The following is an 18,004-nucleotide window of genomic DNA, read 5'->3' as shown; positions in this document are numbered from 1 at the left end:
CAACTTGGCCACATGTTCACTTGTTCCACCTTTCAATTATCCAATCTGATGATGCGAGTTTGATGATAGAATAATTGCGATCATAGATTCAGAGCAGGGTGACAACCATCACAGCATTTTGAGAAGCCCTGAAGTGGAAATTTCGTGCAGGTTATTTACCTGACTTCAAGTCCACTGAAACCAGGTAACTGTATTTACTTTTTCAGTCTATTCAAATGATTGCTATAGAATTAAAGAACAAAATATATTATTGTGGCCCTTTAAATCAATTATAGAACACATTGTACAATTTAACTAAATAATCTCTAAGAGTCATCAGCCTAGGAATATCTTTTTTGACAATGATATTCTCTGAGCTTGATGCAGTCAGCCAACCAAGCTCTCATAAATTACATTTCTCTGCATCATTTTTTTTGACAGCTAAGAACTTGCAAACCTTACCCAGATATCTTTTCTCCTGCCACTCGTTCAAGGAGAAAGACATTACCTTTGTCATCCCTACCAATCCTAGTAATATTGTCAACATATCTTTCCCCACATTAAGGACCATCATTCATGTGACCAAAATCACTTTTAACTATTGCACACTTTCAAAATTAAAATCAAACTGCAGCCAATTCAATATTTTCACAGAGAAAGAGAAAGAAGTCCTCTAATTATCCTAGGAAACATATGGTCAAGGATACGTTATTTCCAACCAGACTTGGGGATTGAAAATGCTGAGAAGTATATCATAGTTCTTTCGGAACAAATTTAGTAACTGCAAATCACAAACAGCGAAGACATTTGCAACCTCACAACCGAAAATTCCATGCCAAATCTTGTTAACAACCTGTATTTCTGAAACAAAGTAGCCTACCGTTTCAGGGGCAATGGCTGATCTTTCAAACTGGATGTCAACGAGCTGGTTGGAAAGAAGGGCAGGATTAGTTTAAATACTTATGCAAGATTGAGAAACTGAACAATGTTGACTATAAATTTTGAATGAATCAAATCAAGGAATAGGAAAAGACATGAAACAGCAAATTGAATTTGATCTTGAGCTGGTGAAATTCAGCCCTCAACCTTAATTCCATGTTCATTAGGCACCTGAGTTTTCCCTATGATTTCGGAAATATCAGAGCACACCTTTTGATTCTATTCAAGAACATAAACTAATGCATATTGTAATAAGTTTTCCACAATGGCTCAATAGATATCAAAGTGTAAATTTTGATTCTATTCAAGAACATGGACTATTCCATATCATACTCAGTTTCTCCCAATCGTTTGGAATATATCAGAGTGAACATTTTGACTTATTCAAGAACATGGACTAATCCATTATAAAATCAGTTTCTCAACATTAATTGGAAGACCTCAATGTGCACATTTTGATTCTATTCAAGAATGTAGACTAATCCATATTACAATCAGTAAGGGTTAGGGTTTGGAACCTTAGGGCTTGCAATCTTGAAGGAAGCCTCAATAGTTAGCTCTCCTGTGAGCATGCCCAAGCCGGTAACACTGAAGCCAATGGTGTTTACTTCTTTTCCCTACATTCAGAGGATTAAGATTTCAAAACCCATATGGGTCCCTACAGAAATCAAAGCCATGAACACCCAAGCTTTTCTGATATGATTTTGAATTTAGAATAAAAGACAAGCAATTCATGAATGAATGACAAACTGGATAGCAGAGCCACCTCTTTTGTATTGATAGTCTGCACAAACTCCCCCAGAGCAATAAAGTCCCGGAGACCTAGCTTTTTCCGTTTAGAGCCCAGGATTGTTATTGTACTGTATAGAAGCTTCCACCTATTGCACACTTTCAAAATTAAAATCAAACTGCAGCCAATTCAATATTTTCACAGAGAAAGAGAAAGAAGTCCTCTAATTATCCTAGGAAACATATGGTTAAGGATACGTTATTTCCAACCAGCCTTGGGGATTGAAAATGCTGAGAAGTATATCATAGTTCTTTCGGAACAAATTTAGTAACTGCAAATCACAAACAGCAAAGACATTTGCAACCTCACAACCGAAAATTCCATGCCAAATCTTGTTAACAACCTGTATTTCTGAAACAAAGTAGCCTACCGTTTCAGGGGCAATGGCTGATCTTTCAAACTGGATGTCAACGCGTTGGTTGGAAAGAAGGGCAGGATTAGTTTAAATACTTATGCAAGATTGAGAAACTGAACAATGTTGACTATAAATTTTGAATGAATCAAATCAAGGAATAGGAAAAGACATGAAACAGCAAATTGAATTTGATCTTGAGCTGGTGAAATTCAGCCCTCAACCTTAATTCCATGTTCATTAGGCACCTGAGTTTTCCCTATGATTTCGGAAATATCAGAGCACACCTTTTGATTCTATTCAAGAACATAAACTAATGCATATTGTAATAAGTTTTCCACAATGGCTCAATAGATATCAAAGTGTAAATTTTGATTCTATTCAAGAACATGGACTATTCCATATCATACTCAGTTTCTCCCAATCGTTTGGAATATATCAGAGTGAACATTTTGACTTATTCAAGAACATGGACTAATCCATTATAAAATCAGTTTCTCAACATTAATTGGAAGACCTCAATGTGCACATTTTGATTCTATTCAAGAATGTAGACTAATCCATATTACAATCAGTAAGGGTTAGGGTTTGGAACCTTAGGGCTTGCAATCTTGAAGGAAGCCTCAATAGTTAGCTCTCCTGTGAGCATGCCCAATCCGGCAACACTGAAGCCAATGGTGTTTACTGCTTTTCCCTACATTCAGAGGATTAAGATTTCAAAACCCATATGGGTCCCTACAGAAATCAAATCCATGAACACCCAAGCTTTTCTGATATGATTTTGAATTTAGAATAAAAGACAAGCAATTCATGAATGAATGACAAACTGGATAGCAGAGCCACCTCTTTTGTATTGATAGTCTGCACAAACTCCCCCAGAGCAATAAAGTCCCGAAGACCTAGCTTTGTCCGTTTAGAGCCCAGGATTGTTATTGTACTGTATAGAAGCTTCCACCGGCCTTCGACCTGGTAGAAACTTCACATTAGGGCATCCATGGTATCCTATCCATGCCCAAATCTAATTAGAACATGGGATCCCAAATCTTGAAATGGAATAATAGCGCTAATTTCTTTTGTAAATGCCACCAACCATTGGACTAGATCCACTTAGTTTCGGAACCCAGATTCACACTGAAATACAAACGCATTTACCATTTGGAGATTTTCAGTAGGATTGTGTAAAGGGTTTTGTTCTTCAAGCAGCATTAGAAGCTTCTCTATTTCGGTCCTTTTAGCCACTGGAACGCCGAAAACACCCCTGTTCAGGCCTTGCATTGACATTCACAAAACCCAAACGGGCAATCAACAATTTACTTTCAGAAAAGGCTTAAATCCTTTAGCTCCGAATTACTGTTATCATCCAAAATGAAATAAGGACCCCAAATTCAATAACAGAAAGCATAACATACCCATGTAAGAATAAGCTAACCTTGTAAGGAATTTTTTAGGGCTATTTTTAGTTGATCAGTGCTCCCAACCTCTGGAGTCTCCATGGAAAGCTCTGTTCCTGCACTCGCATTCAGAGACCTGATCTGCTGCACATCGCATCTGATGGCGCCGCCTTTGATGGCATGATCCAGCAGCCTATGATCCAGTGGAGTAAATACGCAGAGGAAAAATACGAAGACTGGCAAGAACAGCGAGCCTGAAACCAAATCCAGAATTGAATTTGATCTTGAGCTGGTGAAATTCAGCCCTCAACCTTAATTCCATGTTCATTAGGCACCTGAGTTTTCCCTATGATTTCGGAAATATCAGAGCACACCTTTTGATTCTATTCAAGAACATAAACTAATGCATATTGTAATAAGTTTTCCACAATGGCTCAATAGATATCAAAGTGTAAATTTTGATTCTATTCAAGAACATGGACTATTCCATATCATACTCAGTTTCTCCCAATCGTTTGGAATATATCAGAGTGAACATTTTGACTTATTCAAGAACATGGACTAATCCATTATAAAATCAGTTTCTCAACATTAATTGGAAGACCTCAATGTGCACATTTTGATTCTATTCAAGAATGTAGACTAATCCATATTACAATCAGTAAGGGTTAGGGTTTGGAACCTTAGGGCTTGCAATCTTGAAGGAAGCCTCAATAGTTAGCTCTCCTGTGAGCATGCCCAAGCCGGCAACACTGAAGCCAATGGTGTTTACTGCTTTTCCCTACATTCAGAGGATTAAGATTTCAAAACCCATATGGGTCCCTACAGAAATCAAAGCCATGAACACCCAAGCTTTTCTGATATGATTTTGAATTTAGAATAAAAGACAAGCAATTCATGAATGAATGACAAACTGGATAGCAGAGCCACCTCTTTTGTATTGATAGTCTGCACAAACTCCCCCAGAGCAATAAACCCGGAGACCTAGCTTTGTCCGTTTAGAGCCCAGGATTGTTATTGTACTGTATAGAAGCTTCCACCGGCCTTCGACCTGGTAGAAACTTCACATTAGGGCATCCATGGTATCCTATCCATGCCCAAATCTAATTAGAACATGAGATCCCAAATCTTGAAATGGAATAATAGCGCTAATTTCTTTTGTAAATGCCACCAACCATTGGACTAGATCCACTTAGTTTCGGAACCCAGATTCACACTGAAATACAAACGCATTTACCATTTGAAGATTTTCAGTAGGATTGTGTACAAGGTTTTTTTCTTCAAGCAGCATTAGAAGCTTCTCTATTTCGGTCCTTTTAGCCACTGGAATGCCGAAAACACCCCTGTTCAGGCCTTGCATTGACATTCACAAAACCCAAACGGGCAATCAGCAATTTACTTTCAGAAAAGGCTTAAATCCTTCAGCTCTGAATTACTGTTATCATCCAAAATGCAATAAGGACCCCAAATTCAATAACAGAAAGCATAACATACCCATGTAAGAATAAGCTAACCTTGTAAGGAATTTTTTAGGGCTATTTTTAGTTGATCAGTGCTCCCAACCTCTGGAGTCTCCATGGAAAGCTCTGTTCCTGCACTCGCATTCAGAGACCTGATCTGCTGCACATCGCATCTGATGGCGCCGCCTTTGATGGCATGATCCAGCAGCCTATGATCCAGTGGAGTAAATACGCAGAGGAAAAATACGAAGACCGGCAAGAACAGCGAGCCTGAAACCAAATCCAGAGCGAGGGCAAGTGTTTGATCTGAGGTACAAACCCTGCTGCCCGGATGAAACTATTCGATGAAACGCCCAAACCATTTGGGCAACCCTGATCAACGGCTGAAATGGTTGCAATCGTCTAACATATAATCCTGTGGCTTACAAGATGACAGGTAGGCAGAGAGGGGAGTTGATCTCAGAGGGAAACGCCTTACGGCGTAATAAATGAATAGTTATGGTGTTAGAATGTTAATCAACTTTAAGTGTTGTTTTCTTTGTTCTGGCTTTAATGGGATATGAAACAACATTGATGTTCCCTCTTATTTAGAAGTATGTTTAAGGCATATATATGGGTATTTCAATCAAGTATAAACACCCATCATAATTGCACAAACTATAATAAAACTATGCATTTGTGCAATTTGTGGCCATGTTTGAAGAAGATGAACCTACTCAACTAAAGTTGATGTTTGGATTGAAAATTGCTCCTATAGATGAGTGACCTTATGATGGAAAATGAATTAGAGTAAGGACTGGATATCTCATTTAGGTTTGGTTAATTCCACTGCTACTTTGTTTAGGTTATACTTTGTCCATCCATTAAGATTTGTCTCTTAGCTACCTAAATTCAATTTCCATGGATCTAATTTCTCACACACAACGCTGTTGTTTGATGAATGTACCAACTATTGTACATGACGGTTAGAGATATTCATATCATACCTTGTAATTCTATGATGGGTGGATGTTAACCAACATCCAATTATTATCATTATTTCCCTTACTATTATTCCTTGTGGTTCATATTCTAGAGAAAACTTAGTATTAGTGTGGTGGGTATTACTATTGGTATCTTTCCACTTTTTCGACTTACTACTACTACTACATTCTACAATATTGTTGGCCATTTAGAAAAATTAGGTTGATTTGAAAAATGTAGGGAAGAGTGGCTTGGAATAAAAATGTAAAGTGAAATTCAGGATTTCATAGATAGAGAGTCGAAGGTGGAAGGTGGCCATTTAATGACCTTCATGGACTTGGAATTTCTTAGTGTGGGATGAAAAGGAGTAAGTCATGCATTGTTTATGCTGTGGTAATGGATATCTTCATACAAAATATCACTCTCCTAGTAAGTTAAATTGTTATTGGGAATATTCTTGTGCCATGATGTTGTAACACTCCCTCCCGCCCCTTTAAAGTACTATGGGCTATGGCAGGTGTTACTTTATGATTTAACCTAACCCTAAAGGTATATTATGAAGATGGGGTTATAAAATTTCTATTTTTCCAACTTCATGGAAACTCAAATATAATACTTCCATCGCATCCAACTCATCAAGAGCTTTTTGGTGATATAATTTGTATTCCAATCTGACTGTTAGATTGAAAGTTATGCTCTTTTGAAGTTTATCCATTTATATCACACCATGTGAGTAAGGTAATTCCACATGGCATCCATGTGTGACCCATTTTTCTCTACTATGTCACCTTAAATAATCCCACATCACTTGTGGACATTATATGGTAACCACATGGCCATTGGTGTGTCTTGTGTCAGTTACCATGTCAACCGAAACTCACGGGTCCCACTAGGACCAACCCCTTCGTGTTATGCAACTATTTCTTATTACATTTGGTTTCAAGGAAATTTGATTTGCCAAGGATTCTCTATTTTGACACATCCTTGGATCCATGAATCTCTGGATTACTTAGTTATGTCATGGAAAATATGGCTTGGTGGAAATCTAGGGCTTCACAAGAGTGTGCACCACTTGCCACACCCAAATACTAGATTCCCCAAATCACTCACAAACCCTATGGAAAATTCAAGCAAGGCCAACCCTAGATCTTTGGTCATAAACTATGCTTCTTAGGGAAGTCCAAGAATGGATGCATCTCTTGACTATTTCGATGACACGATTTCTAGATGTGTATTTGAATCATGTAGATATAACCCACCCCACATATTTAAATGAAAAAAACTCTTGCGAGATGAAAAAGGTATATGACCCAAATACAAAATTCGTGAAGAGACTATCTGGTCCCATATACAAGGTCCACCAAGAGACCATTCATTACCAGTTAAGATCTAGATTTCCATTAAAACATGCAAGAAGGGAAATTTCAAGGAATTTTATCTGAATTCATGAAGGGAAGGCATTTTCCTAAAACACCAAATTCCTAGGTCAAGATCTAAGTTCTCAAAACTAACCTTCAAAAGGAATTATTCCATGACCATAAAAGAATTAATGTTACAAATAGACCTCACTAAACACTAGATCCTCAATAGATGAGGGAACTGGCTTGAGAGGAAAGATTTCTTAGGAAAAACCACATACCGTGCTTAATCTGTGAAGCTCAATAAAATACAATAATATACAAGTGTACATAACCATAAAATTTTCACATTATTCTTAAAGCAAGTGACTATCAACTCTAACTGAATCTTACTCAACATACCACACATGGATTACTTCCTTATCGTGTGAGGTAGTATAAAGTCTTAAAAAAGGAAGTGATCCATTATATCCATAAACATATCAAATAGATTAAAACACTTGCAATAACCTGTTAATTGAGGGAATTCGGGAAACTACTAGTATTCATGTAAATAACTATGCAGTTCATGAAGATAATAACATTCTCATGGATCTAGAAGTTTAGCATAACCATAAAGGCATATAAGTAAATTCACTCACAAATAGCATGCAGTAATCTTAGCAACCTTCCATGGTTAGTCTTGAACCATACATTTACAAATACAATCTCAGATAATTTCGTCATCCATGGTTCAAATGGATACAACTAATTATACTTATCTATTTAACTTAAATTGGTTGGAAACTCAAGGAGGCACTTCAACTCCCCACCTAACCATAGGCTAGTTACATTGCAATCTTTCTTACAGTTAACCACCCTTGAGTCAGATTCAGAGTCTAACGAGTTACTTTCTCAATGGAATTTCATACAAGATTCAATCAACCAAACAAGAGAGGGATTCCACTATTCAGGTGGTTTAGCAACTACTCTCTGGCAGTAAGCACCACAGTGGCTATATGTTTCTCTAAAATCAATCACAGGGATTAACCTAGGGCTCAATGAAAGTACTACACAATTCTAAGATATTGAATACACCATATATGTGCTTTATCCACTAGATTTTCAAGGCAAGCATTGTAGGAGTCTATATCCCATTGTCCAGGTGGATTATTAGATTACTTAGTAAGAACTAAGTGGTTTATTAGCATCCTTAGAAAGCACTTAGTGGTTTATCACTTCTTTTCAGCAAGCATCATAGTGCCTCAGCTCTCCTTTCTAGTGTTTTATTAGCCTCCCAACAAGCACTAACTAATTCAACTCTCCATTGAGCCCCCCATTGGTCAATCAAACACAAGAAGACAATCTAGGACTCAACAAAATCACAAGGAACACTTTCCCCAATCATAGGAAACTAGCTCAAGGATGTATTTTCCTCCTCTGTATCTACTTCAGTGTTTCCTCTCCTGCTCCTTTCCCCTAGTTGTGTCTCTTCTCTTCTTGCACCTATTTTGCTATACAACAACCCTCCCCATTTCAAAATTTTCATCCAAAACTTTAACAAGAAATGGGTCCCTTTTTTTTAAGACTTAGTTAAAATCAATAATTCAATAATAATCACAAACTTTGATTTAATGATATAACACATGAAAGTCCTTATGAAAATTTCTGATCCGATATAAATATCAACCAAGACCTTTTCATAAAACAAATATAAAATAATATGTCGCACCCTTTATTTAAAGGATAGACTTAAAGGCTTCCATTGGCAATCGCCGATGCGATAATGCTATCGGAAAGCACAAATCGCAAGTTATCAAAGAAGCATTCCAATAGTCCACTCAAATCTCTCGATGCGATAATTTGATCGCAATCGGCCATTGTTGAAAGCATGGGGCACATAACTATCTATTTGGAGTCCACTGATGCGATTTCATTTTGGAAAGTGTGCTTTTCGATAAAAGGTTGTTAAATGAATGTTTGCAGGTTTAAACCTTAAATCAATTATAAACAAAAACCAAAGGATTTATTGATTATCTCGCTTCCCCATGATAACTCACTTTTATCACAATCGGAGCTATGTATGGAAACAACTAAAGCTTAACGTTTGTGCCTCCCGATCTGCGATATGCGATTTTCGCTAATCGCTGATCGGGAAAGCCACGAGATCCACTTTAAAGAACTAATTAGTAATATGAGTGATGCGACATATCATAATGGAATTTAAGTATCATGATTGGCGGTTATGAAAATCATTAATAGAGCAGTTATGGTTGAATCCTTCGAGGATTTCATCTGTGGTAATATTAGAGTTTGTATTTCTTATCACACTTAAATTACCATTAATATTTTATAAACTGCATTGGATTTGAACAGGTTTTACTCTGTTACGTTATTTTGTGTCTTTTACAGAGCAAGTCTGAGTTGATGAATCCAACGAAAATGACAAAGAAATCAAAGAAACCAAAGGCCCTCGTCATAGCCAAAGAGGAACCAGTTAAAGAGGTCTTCATATCTGATACTAACAGCCTCGGTCTAGGCAAGGCTTCTTGGGAGAGTATATACAATTTACTGGAAGCCAAGGATCTGAAAGAGATCGAAGAAGCATTGGCAACAGCAGAATCCACTAACAAGTCAGAGAATACTCTTAAGGATTTGGCCAGCTCCTATCTTCACAAAATAGTAGCCCGCGCCAAAGTTTTACCCTATAATGACTTGGTTAGATGGGTTATTGAAAGTATCAATATTACAGATAAAACTTTCTTCATGGCTGATGGAAGAATGTTCGGGTCATTCAAAGCAGAACATATCAAAATAATGTACCATTTCCCTGAACCATAGAAGCGATATAACAAAGCATTTTTGGAAGATTTCATCAAAGAAAATGCCATCGAATCGGACCCTATCAGACAATGGAGGCATTTTCCAACCAAACACAAGCATGAATCATCGGGTATGTACTGAGTAGACTCACTAGCATCTCCTTACTGTTATGTTGGTGCTATGATGTGCAGAGTCTTTGGAGTCCATAATTCTGCTGAATTTTCTATAGAGATGGTACCTTTAATGGAGGTCACAGTTAATTCTTATATCATGGATTGGGCGACCATTTTTTCTGATAAAATGGCCAACCAAATACTTGATTATAGGAAAAACAGGTTCGTGACTACCCGGGTAATACCCCTGTTTTATATGAGTGCCTATATTTTGGACACTATCTATTTCAATTCTGAATACCCCATTTTAGGTTGGAAATGGACTCCATAGGACCCGAACCCCATTCATATCTATCATAAGGAATTGTGAAAAGCCCATTACAAAAATCATCTTTATAGAATCTGTCATGGTTTCATCCTCCCCGTGTATTATGCCATATTCAATAAACCCACTCCTAGGTTGTCTGAGGAAGCCTATGTTGATCTAACTTCAATTGGTAGTTGGTTTGGTGAAGAAAATTTCATCTATATCAGACTTTTTGGTAGCACTACTGACCCACATGTCCTTCCCTTATACATCCTTGATAAGTTACTTGCTAGAGAAAAAGCATATCAGATAATAGTAGAAGGGATGTCAAGGAACCTAAAGGAGTCTAAAAAACATATGTGGCCTTCATTCCCCCTCCGATGTGGTTCTTTCACACTGCATGACTTCAAGCATGTAGAGAAGGAAGCTGAGCAAACTAAAATGTTAAAGCTAGCAGTCATCCCAAAGAGGCAGTATGATCCAAAATCTATTTCCTACAATTTCACTTCTCATGTCAAAATTGCGAAATTTGAACATGAGAAAGATAATTATGATGATTTGTTTTCTTTAGCCGAGTTATTTTCTCAAGTGAAACAACTAGCAAAAACCAAATTGGGAGTAGAGGGACTAGAGAAATTTTACAAGTTTAGGACACAGAGATTGCAAACATTACCTCTGTACTTGTTAAATACATCCTCTATGGTGCAATTAGAAGGCCATTATGAAGAGAAAATTATTGAAAAGACTCCTGAAAAGGAAAATACCCCAGAAAGGGAGAAGAGATAGGAAGGAACTAGTGAACCCCTTGATACGAATATCAATATTGATCCTAATTTAATCAAGGAATGGGAGCAGTTCGACTCAATCATCAATAACCCGAATAAATCCCAAGAGCTCACTACACCAAAATTGCCAATAGTACAAAAGCCAGAAGTTATTACTGTTTCGATTGAAGGGACAAGCTGCCTACCCTAAATTCAGCAGGACATAAAGATAATTCCCAAGAATCCTACAGAGGAGATTGTACTACAAACTGAAGAAATACCACCTCTCGATGTCTTCTACAGTCCGAAACACAGGGCTGTAGTTAAAAGATAGAGGAAGAAGAGGAAAATTGATCAAAGTCCTCTTTTAACTCCTCAGTTAGAAATGATGAATGTGGTATGGAAAGCAGAAGTCAATCCCTCTAAGGATTTAACAAAGCTATCTCAGTATGCAGGAGCTTACACAGTGGCGACAATGGATAAAGCCTCAGAGGTCAGCCATCTAATGAGGGAAAAGGATCAGAGGATTACACAACTTGAGGTCAATTGGTAGAGTGACAACAAAATATTAATCGACTTGAACAACAATTAACAAAGCAAAGGCAGCAAAATGAGCGATTAAGAGAGCAATTGAAACTGGAAAAACAAAGGATTGATGAGCAGACTCTCCATAAACAATACAAGTTGTCTCAAGAATTAAACAGGCTTCAGATGATAAGTGAGCAAGAGAAGAAGGCAAAGGAAGATCAAATTGCACAAATGCAAGAACAGATAGAAAGGTACAAGGGTTATCCACAGGTAAGTGAATTCAGAACAGAAGCCTTGGAAATAACCAAAGCCTTGTCTCGACAGTTGGATATTCTTTGCCACAACATATCATTGGCCAACCCCTTATGCGATATCTCTACATCATTGATTGAGAAGGTAGTGGACGCCAGACTTGAATTGGAAAAGACAGATGAAAGGTTAACCAATTTTCTGTCTTGGCAAGATTCCAAAGAAGGAATGGCTGCCAACTTGCCGAGAATACAAGAATTGCACAAGGAAATCCTATTTTCCGAATGGGAGTCCCAGCTAATGAAAGCCGAAAGAGCAACTTCTAGATGCAGATCTGTAACAAACAGTTTGATTGAATTAGTGAATAACAGTTTACATATGTATAATTTGATCACTGATTGCTCTCCAGGTAAACTTCCAAAAGCAAAGGCATTGGAACAACATTTGAAACAGGAGCTAGTGAATAGAGAAAAATAGATTGGAGAAATCCAAAACTTGACATGGGAAACATTCTGGTTTTTCCTAGTCAAGCCACATAGCCAGCAGATGGCCATGAAATGTCTTTCGGATGCAATCAACTGCATGATCTCCGAACTCTCTGATGCCACCTATACAGCCCAGCTGGTTGAGGGGAAAGTACCCCTAGGGTCCTTTGGGTTAAGACTCTACCAGACTGAAAATTGCTTATTCAAAGAAACACACACATAGCCATTATCTTTACTGTAAGCAAATTCTAATGTTGAGGGTACGCACCTAAGGTCCTACGTTCGAGAAGGCCTTTAGGGTCCAAACCCTTCTTGGAGTTCCCTTCTTCTCCTTTGACCTGTAAAACAAACAAATCAAAGAGCACAGTAGTACATGGACAAATACTTATACATAAACCATCTTCATGCTATAAAGTTAGTTATAAAAATCTTTAAGTAACTACTTGCATAAGAATTCAAAACATGAATCTCATAAGCACAAAGAAAGATTGTTTCGGGAACCAAGACGTGTTTCTTTATATAAAGGCAAGTAAAGTACATATGACGGAAAGATTTCACCTGAAACACCTTCAGCAGGCTCCAAGCAAAGCTTCCTCCCGGATTCGTTCCAGCCTCAAGCCTCCAACAAGAGCTCCTTCCAAGTCTTACTCAATGGTGATATAAAGGATGAGTGATCACCAATACACATGGAAACAAGGGTTTCCTATGCAGAATGGGGGAAGTGCAGAATGCACCAAGGACTTCAGATCTGGTCTAAGGGAAAAATCTCAGCATAATAATCTTGCTCTCTTTTCTCTCTCCCTTAGGTCTTCCCTTTGATGTATTTTTATACCATCTCCAAAGTAGTTTTTTAGTTAGGAGTTGGTTGGGAACAGTTGGGCCACGGGCACTAACAGGTGATCAGCCGGTAAAACCCGCGATCTCCGCCCGAAAATAAGGAATTATTTATTTTTTTAAGTGTTTTAATACATACACGCGGGTTGGGTATACACAGACCCTCGTGTACACGCGTTTAACTCAGGGAAATGTCGCGTATAAGGGATAAAACACTGTTTTTTAAATTGTAGGACCGGGTCTGGAAGGAGGGGTTGCCCTAGGCCATGAGTGCAGCATCACAAACCATAAGAGTGAGATTTGGAGCTATAACAGATGCCCCCTAATATATGAGGTCAGAAGGGGAACATGATGGCCGAAATATATTATGTAAGTACACGGAAAGGAAGTCTTGTCGAGAAACCGAGGAGGACTTCACCAGAATTTAGCCTGCCAAGCCACCAAAAGGAGATCTGAAAGAAACATTGTCTGAGGCGGGCATACCCATGCTCAGAAAAAGTAAAGCATGTCCGCATATCAAGTACAAGCGGATCCACTAAGTATACAAGTATAAATGACTGGAAGATACATAATGGATCATCTGATGATAATGAGCAAGTACATGTCTGAATATCACATATAAGATTGTCAATGATGCTGAAAGGTGCAATGGATCACTGATATCAAAGGCTGATCCCAAAAGGTACCAACTGAACATGATGGAATAGGATGGTACTACACTGCAAACTCAGGTGCCAGCATATAGAATGTCGCCATGACTGACTGCAACATATAAGGTGGATTGGTGTCAACTAGCAGCAACAGGAGCAACTGTCAAGTGAACCAATGAATGCTGATACAATCTGAGGTCTTCACCGACTGCCGTGGTACATTTCTACACCATGGGAATAAATGATCTGAAGTCGACCATGTGAGAAATCGTTTGATTACCGGTCATTGATGTATACTGTTAACAAACGCGAGACTACTCACCGATAATGATAATGAGCGTCAAGGTACCCAGTACAATCTAACAAGTGTGAATAGATGAGCTGAAGTCGAACACCTGTAAGAATCTATCGATCAGGAGAAAATGATGGTTTCCCACTGTCGATAGCGAAGGATCTACCACTAATGACTGCAAACCCCAAGGTACTGCCAAATGGACTCTAGATCTTTGCCCCAGAGCAATGAGTCGGAGTCGATAGGGAAAGATCCGCTAGAAGGAAGGCATTAAGGCATCCTCCATCAATCTAGCGCGAGTGTAACCCATAGGCCAATAATGTGGAAGGAATCGGACGAAAAAGATGTAGTAACCCAACCGAAGTACGTTTCCGGCGTACACAAGATGTGGCTAGCGCACGGCAGAAACCCTCTGAACCAACCAATAATGAAAGCTGACACAGAGGCGAGGTATCCACCAATAGGGTCAAATGGAAACCAAGGTACTGCACGAATCCCAATGTGTGATAATGTATGCTGATGTCGAACACAAGGGAAACCACTCAGTCAAAGACCCATGATACTGATCGATGTTGAGCACAAGGTGACCTATCAATAATGAAAATAGGGCCAGGGTGCGGCTCTAGGCCTGTCCTCAGAGCAAGGTGTCGTCGTCGATAAGGACAAGACCCGCCAGCAAGAAGTCAATGGGGACCTTCTCAAACCGGAACGAGTAAAGGACCAATATAGCTGATGTGATGATAGACATGATACTGACAACCAGGGATGGCTGACTGAAAAATGAGTCAAGAGACACCGCAGAGAGGCCGACTCAGGCTAACTTCCCTTGAACAAAAGCACGACTCAATGTGACTATGTGGCAGCATATGATGACTCTGTATAAGTTCGCCATGCAGGAGGCACGAACGAACCCTCCATATGATTGGAAGAGATAACCAATCGGGGGAGAACTGACTCAACAACAAGGTTATGGCATACCTAAGTCAAACTAAATCCCACCCATGCGGAGGAGACTTTGTTTTGAGTGCTTTGTTCAAGGGTGACACGACTGACTCTAGATGCCAACAATAAATGGAAATAATGTCCCTGTTCCCGCTCTTTTTTGGAATATTTAATTTTTTTGTCTTTTTCTATTAAGCCGGAAAAAGAATAAAAGAATGCTATGGTACAGTGGAAAGAATGAGTGTCGGTGAAACAGATGATCTAGTTCCTGGGAAAGGAACGTTCCTATGCTCAATGCAGGGAGGTGAAAACTGGTCAGTGACACTCAGAGGTATGTTCCTTCCACGGATCAGGGTATGTCAAGCTGTAGAAGTCAAAGGTATGCAAGGTTGATTTTGCAGACGTCATGGTCAAAAGTTGGCTTAAACACGAGTCCAAGTGAAGCCGGCTCTAGGCCAAAAGGTGCAAATGGTCAACATGCAATGCAGAAGTACAACTCGACACACATAGGAGCCTCTAGGGTATAAGGCCAGAACGAAGCGAAGAAGCAAAGAGGAATGAGTCTTCAACGCATATGTCATGGCGGGACTACATAGGACTCCTGAGCCTAAGGACAAAAATCTGCATGAGTGCCAAGCGACAATAAGGTACTAACTAGGGCACCCATGATAAGGTAGGCTCTACCACACAAGTCATGATACTTCTAAGCAATGAGAAGGTTCCGCACCATAACTTGGTGGGGTCGATCCTAAGGAAAAATGGGAAAGGAAACTGATAAATGCACAATGCAGGCGGAAAAACCTAACCTATATGCCAGTTTCGAGAACCAATACCTGTCAGAACCAATACAGACTCTACTCTGCAAACAAGTTCTAAGATAAATACAGACTCTACCAGAGTGTTCTAAGATAAGTACACAGAAAGGAAGTCTTGTCGAGAAACCGAGGAGGACTTCACCAGAATTCAGCCTGCCAAGCCACCAAAAGGAGATCAGAAAGAAACACTGTCTGAGGCGGGCATACCCATGCTTAGAAAAAGTAAAGCATGTCCGCATATCAAGTACAAGCGGATCCACTAAGTATACAAGTATAAATGACTGGAAGATACATAATGGATCATCTGATCATAATGAGCAAGTACATGTCTGAATATCACATATAAGACTGTCAATGATGCTGAAAGGTGCAACGGATCACTGATATCAAAGACTGATCCCAAAAGGTACCAACTGAACATGATGGAATAGGATGGTACTACACTGCAAACTCAGGTGCCAACATATAGAATGTCGCCATGACTGACTGCAACATATAAGGTGGAGTGGTGTCAACTAGCAGCAACAGGAGCAACTGTCAAGTGAACCAATGAATGCTGATACAACCTGAGGTCTTCACCGACCGCCGTGGTACATTCCTACACCATGGGAATAAATGATCTGAAGTCGACCATGTGAGAAATCGTTTGATTACCGGTCATTGATGTATACCGTTAACAAACGCGAGACTACTCACTGATAATGATAATGAGCATCAAGGTACCCAGTACAATCTAACAAGTGTGAATAGATGAGCTGAAGTTGAACACCTGTAAGAATCTATCGATCAGGAGACAATGATGGTTTCCCACTGTCGATAGCGAAGGATCTGCCACTAATGACTGCAAACCCCAAGGTACTGCCAAATGGACTCTAGATCTTTGCCCCAGAGAAATGAGTCGGAGTCGATAGGGAAAGATCCGCTAGAAGGAAGGCATTAAGGCATCCTCCATCAATCTAGCGCGAGTGTAACCCGTAGGCCAATAATGTGGAAGGAATCGAACGAAAAAGATGTAGTAACCCAACCGAAGTACGTTTCCGGCGTACACAAGATGTGGCTAGCGCACGACAGAAACCCTCTGAACCAACCAATAATGAAAGCTGACACAGAGGCGAGGTATCCACCAATAGGGTCAAATGGAAACCAAGGTACTGCACGAATCCCAATGTGTGATAATGTATGCTGATGTCGAACACAAGGGAAACCACTCAGTCAAAGACCCATGATACTGATCGATGCTGAGCACAAGGTGACCTATCAATAATGAAAATAGGGCCAGGGTGCGGCTCTAGGCCTGTCCTCAGAGCAAGGTGTCGTCGTCGATAAGGACAAGACCCGCCAGCAAGAAGTCAATGGGGACCTTCTCAAACCGGAACGAGTAAAGGACCAATATAGCTGATGTGATGATAGACATGATACTGACAACCAGGGATGGCTGACTGAAAAATGAGTCAAGAGACACCGCAGAGAGGCCGACTCAGGCTAACTTCCCTTGAACAAAAGCACGACTCAATGTGACTATGTGGCAGCATATGATGACTCTGTATAAGTTCGCCATGCAGGAGGCACGAACGAACCCTCCATATGATTGGAAGAGATAACCAATCGGGGGAGAACTGACTCAACAACAAGGTTATGGCATACCTAAGTCAAACTAAATCCCACCCATGCGGAGGAGACTTTGTTTTGAGTGCTTTGTTCAAGGGTGACACGACTGACTCTAGATGCCAACAATAAATGGAAATAATGTCCCTGTTCCCGCTCTTTTTTGGAATATTTAATTTTTTTGTCTTTTTCTATTAAGCCGGAAAAAGAATAAAAGAATGCTATGGTACAGTGGAAAGAATGAGTGTCGGTGAAACAGATGATCTAGTTCCTGGGAAAGGAACGTTCCTATGCTCAATGCAGGGAGGTGAAAACTGGTCAGTGACACTCAGAGGTATGTTCCTTCCACGGATCAGGGTATGTCAAGCTGTAGAAGTCAAAGGTAT

At 39.5% G+C, this 18,004-nt stretch overlaps 1 protein-coding gene across 1 annotated transcript; it reads right to left on the bottom strand.

Moving 5' to 3' along the window:
- Positions 1–231: 231 nt before the first annotated feature.
- Positions 232–5,197, bottom strand: LOC149230491 (fibrillin protein 5 homolog). Its single transcript, XM_089376065.1, has 7 exons — positions 4,966–5,197; positions 3,213–3,328; positions 2,904–3,026; positions 2,656–2,754; positions 860–904; positions 687–760; positions 232–528 (listed from the first exon to the last, which is right to left on the bottom strand). Exons 1-7 carry the CDS (start codon positions 5,027–5,029, stop codon positions 438–440), a joined length of 612 nt encoding a protein of 203 aa, XP_089232191.1. The 5' UTR covers positions 5,030–5,197; the 3' UTR covers positions 232–437.
- Between the last annotated feature and the right edge of the window lie 12,807 nt (positions 5,198–18,004).

Source organism: Pinus tabuliformis, chromosome J (genome assembly GCF_031772625.1).
Source record: "Pinus tabuliformis cultivar Carrire ecotype Pingquan chromosome J, CPIR1, whole genome shotgun sequence".
Lineage (NCBI taxonomy): Eukaryota > Viridiplantae > Streptophyta > Pinopsida > Pinales > Pinaceae > Pinus > Pinus tabuliformis.
This window is presented reverse-complemented; position numbering and strand designations above follow the sequence as displayed.